The sequence below is a fragment of the Danio rerio genome, chromosome 1 (assembly GCF_052040795.2).
Source record: "Danio rerio strain M-AB ecotype USA chromosome 1, GRCz13ab, whole genome shotgun sequence".
NCBI lineage: Eukaryota > Metazoa > Chordata > Actinopteri > Cypriniformes > Danionidae > Danio > Danio rerio.
The window spans coordinates 53,680,292-53,689,574 of NC_141021.1; the positions used below are offsets into that span (position 1 = coordinate 53,680,292).

The 9,283-nt window shown below is 36.5% G+C and overlaps 1 protein-coding gene across 3 annotated transcripts; it reads left to right on the forward strand.

The window, feature by feature from the left end:
- The first annotated feature begins 2,018 nt into the window (after positions 1-2,018).
- Positions 2,019-9,283, forward strand: btbd3a (BTB domain containing 3a). Of its 3 annotated transcripts, none has more exons than XM_087236102.1 (5): positions 2,019-2,273; positions 3,033-3,230; positions 4,617-4,707; positions 5,636-5,754; positions 7,002-9,283. In XM_087236102.1, the coding sequence occupies exons 2-5, from the start codon at positions 3,088-3,090 to the stop codon at positions 8,032-8,034; spliced, it is 1,386 nt and encodes a 461-aa protein (XP_087092228.1). In that variant the 5' UTR covers positions 2,019-2,273; positions 3,033-3,087; the 3' UTR covers positions 8,035-9,283. The 3 variants fall into 3 exon arrangements, with proteins under 3 accessions (XP_087092228.1, XP_087092229.1, NP_001139053.1); XM_087236103.1 differs by having other exon boundaries at positions 2,019-2,207; NM_001145581.1 differs by having other exon boundaries at positions 2,027-2,117; positions 7,002-8,577.

Genomic DNA, 9,283 nt, shown 5'->3' on the forward strand with positions numbered 1-9,283 from the left:
TCTTCATGTGTTTTCGTTTATCGTCAATTGCAGGAACGATGCACTAATTGCGATAGGTTGACTTTACTTTAAAAAAAGCAAGATCAATCTCATTGACTTATAATTATTAAGTAAACATACTATGTGGATAATTAATTCATTCATTTTCATTTTGGCTTGGTCTCTTTATTAATCAGGGGTCGCCACAGCGGAATGAACCGCCAACTCATCCAGCACACGTTTTATGCAGGGAATGCCCTTCCAGCTGCAACCCATCACTGGGAAACACTCACACTCTCATTCACACACATACACTACAGACAATTTTAGCATACCTTATTCACCTATACCCCTTCTTTGGACTTGTGGGGGAAACCAGAGCACCCGGAGGAAACCCATGCAAACGCGGGGAAAACATGCAAACTCCACACAGAAATGCCAACTGACGTAGCAGAGGCTCGAACCATTTGACTGGAGAAATGCAAAACTACAAGTCAATGCATAATTATGACGATTATTAGGTTGCTAACAGATTTTCTCAGTGGCTTTGGTGCATTTCTCACTACGCTATTTACATTTGCACAACAGTTTCTGCATTTCTCAAAACAATCAGTCATTTGTGGACATCATAAGAGCAGTTTCTCACTTCTTTCAACAAATTGCAGATGCTTTTGGACATGCATCAATTGCTCTGATACAACTCTCTGCTGTTTATAACATTATCATTGGCTCATGTCATGTCAGTCAAAATGAACTAAACTTGTGAATGCTGAATAGTCACTCCATATAAAACTAATAGTCCTCATTTCATTACTTGAGTCATTACATGCAAAAATGTTGAACTAGTTGTCAAAATCTGTCAAGCAATTAAAAAAAAAAGTTTCATCTTTTTTTCTCTGGAAATGTCTTCTAAATTGAACAATTTGATGACTGATTTACAGACCTGTGTGTGTTGTAGGTTCAGTTCCAATATGTACTGCAATATTGTGTACAGTTGTGCACAGCTCTACCCAAAGGAAGTTTATGTTTGTTGTAAATAAGGGTGTGTATTCTTTTGCACAATGCTGTGAATATATTAGAATTGCAAAGAGCAAATGCAGTAAAAATATGAAGCATACAAATTCAGTGTCTTGTACTCAGATACCTCACTAAATGCAGAGATGTCTCACTTTACTGTTGTTTTCAAATGGCTGTGCAAATAGTCTATAGTGCTGTCTTGAGCATTTTCAGGAAGTTTCACCAAAATCTGACTTTTTTCGCATTGGAAAAATTGAACAGAGTAAACTGACATAATGAAAACATGACTGAGCCTTTTGACTATCGTGTTCATAAACAATGGTGTCAGGACTTTTCATCTTGATGACACTGACACTTTCATTGACATCAATACTTGCTTTTGAGGAATGAGCTATCTATTTGTGCATGTGACGCGCTTTTGCAGGTTATTAACTAGATTTTGCACTTTGTACTAATTGTTTTGAGAAAAGCATTACCTGTTGTGCAGAAATGCGCCAAAGCGATTGAAAAAAACTGTAATCCAATACCTTGCTTCAAGTGCCACCTGCTGGTGGTGTTTATTCGCTCTGTCAGCGTCGAGAAAAAAAAACTATTTTTAAAATATATATTATTATATTGCTTATTTTTTGCTTGGCTTTAGATCAACTGTTTAGTTTGCTCACTATTTTTCAGGCAGTTTTAATTTGTAAAAATCGCCGTATTATTATTTGACAAGTATTTGCACTTAATATACGTTTGAGGCTTTAAATATAAGTACTAGATATTAGCATTAGAAATATTTTGTAAATAATTCTTAAACTGGCAAAATAAGTTCACATATTTATTTAATTAAATGTGTAAGTAAAAGAATAAACAACTAAATAGTACATCCTTCAAAACGAATATCATTCTTTTTTCTAATACTCCTAATAATAGCAATGCTAATAACAACGCACTTTTAAAAATACATTTCATATTTATTATCTATTTATTTTTAATCATTTATTTGCGAATGTCTCCTTTAGTACGGCGCATGCGCAGTCGGTCAGGCGGATCCTCCGATCATGGAGGATGTTGATGTGCAAACCAGCTGCAAACTTTCCTCACTCAAACACTAAACCCGCTGCATTAATCAACCTCCGGTAATTACCTCTAACTGTTATTAATTGTTTAGCGCTGGCGTGTCACGATTGTATTTTAGTGCGATGTTTTACTTAGCCTTTTCCATTGAGGTTTGTGAGCCCGTTGGCTGTTTTTGTTTATTTCCTGTTGCTTGCATCCGAATCTGAACTCCATCCGTAAGCTCGTATACCACATTATATACCATATCTACCTTATTGCATTCGTTTATAGATTTAGTATTCATTTATAAGCAATTGTTGCTGTTCTTTGTGTATGTAAATGAGGATAGCTCCTTTTGGTTAGCTGAGATTGCTAACTCTGTTTATATGTAACGTTAAGTCCTAAAGTGAATCCGAGTTCACTTGGTTTCTAATGTGAACTGCTTCATTTAGTACATGTTCAATATAGCTTAAGTTAAAAATGATAATATATTGAACTCATATATTATAATAAAACTTAAAGGGTTTAGTGTATGCTAGTGATGACATGAAACACAGACGTTATTGTAATATTAATCCATGCTATCAAAGCGATAGTTCACCCAAATATGATGGTTTACTCACTATTTACTCTTTCTCGAGTGCTTGCAAACCTTTATTAGTCACTGTATTCTGTTGAACACCAAAGCAGATATTTTGAAGACGGCTGACTATTGACTTCCATAGTAGGACAACATATACTATGTAAGTCAATGGTTACAGGTTTTCAGCATTTTTCAAAATATCTTATTTTGTGTTCAACAGAAGAAAGAAACCCATAAAGGTTTGAAACAAGTACGGGGTGAGTAAATGATGGAATTTTAAATTTTGGATGAACTGTCCCTTTAAATAAATGTAAATGTACAATAGCAAGTATTCAAACTTTTCCCATTTTTTTTTTAGTCATTCAGAGTACCTAAATTGATTGATATCTTTTTTTACCACCCATTTGTCCAGGTTGCCAGATCCCCTGCCATGAAATCCTCCTTATGACTTGACATGTGTTGGTAAAATGGCTGCTGAGCTGTTCCCTACCAAAAAACTGCCCACCGTCAGTGCCAGCGCCGTCCAGCAGTTCCAGCAGCAGAACGTCAGCAACAACAACACCATTCAGGGATGTAACTGGCAAGGCTTGTATCCCACAATCAGAGAAAGGTGATTCACCCTTTATGCAAAACATAAAAATAAATCTTAGGCTGTGTGCGAAATTGTCTAGTACTCTGTTGGTACTACATTTGAATTTAAGGGTGCTTTCACACTAGCACTTTTGGTCTGCACCCGGGTTCGTTTGACGTCATAGTGCGGTACGTTTCGCTAGTGTGAACGTGTCTTCTGAACTCGTGTGCGCACCTGTAAACTGTACCTGAGTCCACCTGAATAAGGTGGTCTGGGGTACAGTCCATGTGAACTCTGGTACGGTTCACTTCTGATGTGAATGCAATCATTCCAAATAATGCAAGTGTACTGCCAAACTGTACAACAAACTATCATTTCATAACCGTTCGTTCGTTCGTGTGTGTGTTTGTGTCACTTTTCGTACTTTGGTGACAAGCGGGACTGAGCCAGGGCAAACACAGTGATAATGTCTGCTTGCCTCCTCCAAACACAGCTTCTGCAGACACTGTGTGATGTTCTGAATGTTTATAATATTTTTGCAGCAGATGGACATGAGTCGCTTTCTGTATGTCCAAAACAAAAAGATTCAGTAAAGGCTGTAACGGTGGCTGGTAATAATAATTCAGTTTAAATATAATTTGAATGAAGAAAAATAAATTTCAAATTTCAAAAACCAGTTTTAGTGGGATTCGAACTCGGGCCCACTCTCTGCACCACGGTCCAACGCTCAACCGCTAGTCCACGTGATCACTAAGAAGTTTCAGATTTTCACGGCCCTTAATCTCACTCCCAGCAGACCTCAAACAAAAAAAAAATTAGTTATCAATATTTTTAATTAAACTTTAGGCGCCAGACAAGATTTCCTTGCCAAAAAGAAAAACATTTACTAATACCCTGGTTAGCTACAGCCGGCATTCAACCACCTTATACAATACAAAAGAAAAGGATAAATAATAACAACGAAATCGACAAATTGTTGTATTTGTTTGTAAATTGTCTTTATTTTTAATGAACAGTTTTTGCCATTAAAATAGCCGTTGTTGCTGACATGGCATTAGATAAAAATGTTAAAAATATATATGAGTTTATGCTTCGATAGCATTGCAGGTGTTGCTTCAAAATAGTGGCAAGGCAAACTTTATTTATAGAGCACAATTTTACACAACCGTAGTTGATCCAAAGTGCTTTACAATAAAATAAACTAGACAATAAAAACAAAAACTGATATTAAAAATACAAGGAAATGGATATTTATAAAAGTAATACTAAAATACAAATAAAATATAACATGCATGCGTCACTCAAAGGCAAGAGAGTAAGAATAAGTCTTTAAGTTCGATTTAAAAGCATCCAATGAAGGAGAAATCCTGATGTTCAGAGCGAGACTGTTCCAGAGTGTTTTCATTTCATTTATTTGTTTTTTAGAAACTCAGTCATGTTCAACAACGAGCTGATGGCCGATATTCATTTTGTGGTGGGACCTCCGGGAGGAACCCAGAGAGTGCCGGGACACAAGGTAAAAAATGACCAGCTTTGAGTCATCCCATATTTAAAAAAAAAAATACTATCGTAATTTATAGTAAATACTGTAGTGTTTTTTAAGCCATGCTATAGTAAAGTGCATACTGTAATATTAACTATTGTGAACTGATAAACCGTAATAAATACTGTTAATATATATATGTAATATAAACATACACACACAGTTGAAGTCAGATTTATTAGCCCCCTGTTTATTATTTTTTTTCCCAATTTCTGTTTAATGGAGGGAAGATTTCTTCAGCACATTTCTAATCATAATAGTTTTATTAACTCATCTCCAATAACTGATTTATTTTATCTTTGAAATGATGACAGTAAATAATATCTAACTAGATATTTTTCAAGACACTTCTATACAGCTTAAATTGACATTTAAAGGCTTAATTAGGGTAATTAACTGGGCAGTTAAGGTAATTAGGCAAGTTATTGTATAACGATGGTTTATTCTGCAGACTATCGAAAAATATATAGTTTAAAGGGGCTAAAAATTTTGACCTTAAAATGGGTTTTTAAAAAAATTAACTTTATTCTAGCCGAAATAAAACAAATAAGACTTTCTCCAGAAGAAAAAATAATTATCAGACTTACTGTGAAAATTTCTTTGCTCTGTTAAACATCATTTAGGACATATAAAATATAAATAAATAAATTCAAAGGGGGTGAATAATTCTGACTTCAAGTGTGTGTGTGTGTGTGTGTGTGTGTGTGTGTGTGTGTGTGTGTGTGTGTGTGTGTGTGTGTGTGTGTGAATAAATAAATAAAATTAAATGCAAAAACAATAATGTAAGTGCCGTGTAACTGAAATGTATTTTGTACTTCATAAGATTCTCTCTAAACGCATAAATGAATATAACAGTAAACGATTGATGCTTGTAATCTCTTGTTTTCTTCCGCTCTGTTAGTATGTCCTGGCTGTGGGTAGCTCAGTTTTTCATGCCATGTTTTATGGAGAACTGGCTGAAGATAAAGATGAGATCCGGATCCCTGATGTGGAGCCACCCTCATTCCTGGCCATGCTGAAGTATGATTACATAGACACTAATAAACATGAATTAAAAAGCACAAATCCATCAGTCTATCTATCTATCTGTCTGTCTGTCTGTCTTTTTTTTTTAATTAATGTTAACTAGTTAAATTAAATGTATAAAATGTTTCCTCTAGGATTTTTTTCCAGCTGTGGCTCAGGCCTTTTTTTTTTACACAGATCTACTAACTACCTGTGGCGTAATTTCTATGACAAATGTCATGAGTGCAGTATAAGAAGTCGAGATCGCATGTATGTATTAGCCTACAACATGTGGATCTATTTGCTTGCGTGCCGATTTCCTCTGCTCGTGCACAGAACTTCTTGCACGCCCCTCAAATTTAAGCCGCTTCAAGAGTGTGCAGATCTTGTGCGCTCTCAAATAAACGCTAAATGAACAAATAAACAAATGCTGAAGTGCAAATTAGTGCGTTTATGTCTCCAGTATTTATTAGATTTGCTAGGAATATTTATGAATGTCTCTAATAGACCTACAGAGCGATATTAATGCGTCCTGAAGTAAAGTGAAACGGGTATACGTCGTGTTTGCTGGCCTCACTCATCATGCACCTGTCAGTCAGTCAGTATGTCACCTTAAATGCTTAAACAAATGACTCACAGCACTACTACGGTTACAGAACAGTTTGCGCTGTTATAATTCACTTACCTTTTAATACGTTTCGATGTGATTTTTTACCAGCTATTAAAAAGATAAAATGTTTTGAATGAGAAGCTGTAATGTAGGCGTGGCGGGATGAATTTTGGCATGGCGCCCCACCATGGAAGAATGTAGCGTAAACCATGGTATATAAAAACCTAACCGGTGTTAATCAGCTAATTGGACGTAAATATTTTTCTTAATTGAAATAAAACAAAAAATTGTCTCAGAAATATTTTCAAAATTTCACTTAAAAATAAAACAAAAAATGTTTTTAATAAAGTAAACAAACTCGTTTTAATACTTAAATCAATGAATATTTCTATTATTGGTATATCTGATACCATACCTTTTTATAACCCAAACTCCTTTTTATTACTAAAAGAAAAGTTTTGTTGTAATAAATAAAAATAATTAATACAAAACAATTCATTTTAATTTTCTAATAAAATGACAAACACATTTTAAATTTAATACGTCCTCCAGTTCATCTCAAATTAACATCAATTTAGTTTACAGAAGCTTCAAATATAGCAGCATTCAACCGTATATATTCATAAATTTAATATTTTTCCTCTATTTTCAGGTACATCTACTGTGATGAGATCGACCTCTGCGCAGACACTGTACTGGCCACACTGTACGCCGCCAAAAAGTACATCGTCCCCCATTTAGCCCGTGCTTGCGTCAACTTCCTAGAGACCAGCCTGAGCGCCAGAAACGCCTGCGTTCTGCTGTCCCAGAGCTGCCTGTTCGAGGAGCCTGACCTGACGCAGCGATGCTGGGAGGTGATTGACGCGCAGGCTGAACTTGCGCTCCGCTCTGAAGGATTCTGCGACATTGACACTCAAACGTTAGAAAGCATCCTACGGCGTGAAACGCTCAACGCTAAAGAGATGGTGGTTTTCGAAGCGACGTTGAGCTGGGCTGAAGCCGAATGTCACCGACAGGAACTCCAACCCACAATCGAAAACAAGCGACTTGTTTTGGGAAAGTCTATTTATCTAATACGAATCCCTGCGATGGCGCTTGATGATTTTGCTAATGGCGTCGCTCAGTCAGGAGTGCTAACGCTCAACGAAACAAACGATATTTTCTTATGGTACACAGCAGCCAAAAAACCAGAGCTGAAGTTTGTGTGCAAACCGCGAAAAGGTTTAACGCCGCAAAAGTGCCATCGTTTTCAATCGTGCGCTTATCGTAGCAATCAGTGGCGCTACCGTGGGCGCTGCGATAGCATTCAGTTCGCCGTGGACAAACGTGTGTTTATTGCTGGATTTGGTTTGTATGGCTCTAGCTGCGGTTCAGCGGAGTACCAGGCCAAGATTGAATTGAAGCGGCAGGGAGTCACGCTCGGCATCGCCATCATCAAATATTTCTCCGACGGCTCTAGCAACACCTTCTCTGTGTTCTTCGAGTATCCGGTGCAGATCGAGCCGGACACTTTCTACACTGCCAGCGTCATTTTGGACGGCAACGAGTTGAGTTATTTTGGGCAGGAGGGCATGACGGAGGTGCAGTGTGGTAAGGTGACCTTCCAGTTCCAGTGTTCGTCCGACAGCACCAACGGGACGGGTGTGCAGGGTGGCCAGATCCCCGAACTCATATTTTACGCCTGAGAGAGAACAAAAGTCCTATTTAGGATTATTCAGAAACAAAAAGGTTTCTGTTCCTTAATGAAGTGCTGCTTTGATTTTGCACAAAGGCTGCAAAAAGAATTGTAGAGATTACCGACAATCTATATATAGACTGTGTTAGAAGTAGGGTTGTCAAAAGTATCGAATTCGGTGCAAAAATTTAAAAAATGTCCACTTCCTGCTAGGATTTGAGTGCATACTTAAACATTGGCTGATCGGCCACTGTGTTCAAATGCTCAACATAAATGACTGTGACTGGCTGTGAAGATCATCGGTTCATCACTGTTCACCGAGTGCAAATGTTTCTAAAATTTTAGAACCGATTGGTATCGAACTCGATACTTTTGACAACCCTGGCTAGAATTGTTAGAAGCGCAAAGGAAAAGAGGAAAATTTGGTCATTTTACTCAACCTCATTTAGTTATAAACCTGAAGATGATTTTAATTTTTTTAAGTTTATTCATGCAGGTCAGTCGAATTTCAGAAAAAAAATCTAACTTAATAAATTAAAGATATAGTTAACCCAAAATGTTGTTTTTTTATTATTTTTTTTATTTCTTTTTTTTAATTAAAGGGATAGTTCACCCAAAATTTTCTAAAATTTCGAGTTTCGTTTTTCCGCTGAACACAAAAGATATTTTGAAAATTGTTTAAGCATTGAATGAAATACTATGTAACCATAGCCTTTCTTTTTCCTACTATGGACGTCAGTTACCAGTTTCCAAAATTCTTTAAAATATCTTCTTTCTAGAGCTAGGCCGATAAACGATATTATATGGAATGCTGATAAAATGTATGTCAATAACAATGATGAGCTCTGGACTTTTTTTTTTTAACTCTATTTTGATTTAAGAGCCATTCAGACAGCAGTAATGTGCAAAAATGGGAATCTAAAAGTGTGTTGATGTTAGAGATGTATTGGTCAAATGTTATGCCATTTAATGGAGCCTCTGATTTTTATGGCTTCAGTCATTGTTGGGATATTCTTTTAAATCTGGAAGCATTAACAACTGATATCTGAATATATATAGTTTTTGTTTAATGTGGAAAACAATTATTGAGATTTCATTTTTTGCATATCTCTCAGCCCTACTTCTTTCTAGGGCTGCACGGTTTACCGGTACTATGGCAGTATCGTGGCTCCAAAATACTGGCGGTGCCACTGTAGTTTGTAAACCGTAGCATCGTCAATAACGGTCTATCTACAATACATAATGTTGCATGTGGAAAA

Excerpts from the sequence above, each read along its gene's own strand:
- btbd3a (XM_087236102.1), top strand. The coding sequence starts at position 3,088 with ATGGCTGCTGAGCTGTTCCCTACCAAAAAACTGCCCACCGTCAGTGCC. Across the intron at positions 4,708-5,635 it reads AGAGAGTGCCGGGACACAAG|TATGTCCTGGCTGTGGGTAG; the intron begins GTAAAAAATGAC and ends CCGCTCTGTTAG. Across the intron at positions 5,755-7,001 it reads TCATTCCTGGCCATGCTGAA|GTACATCTACTGTGATGAGA; the intron begins GTATGATTACAT and ends CTCTATTTTCAG.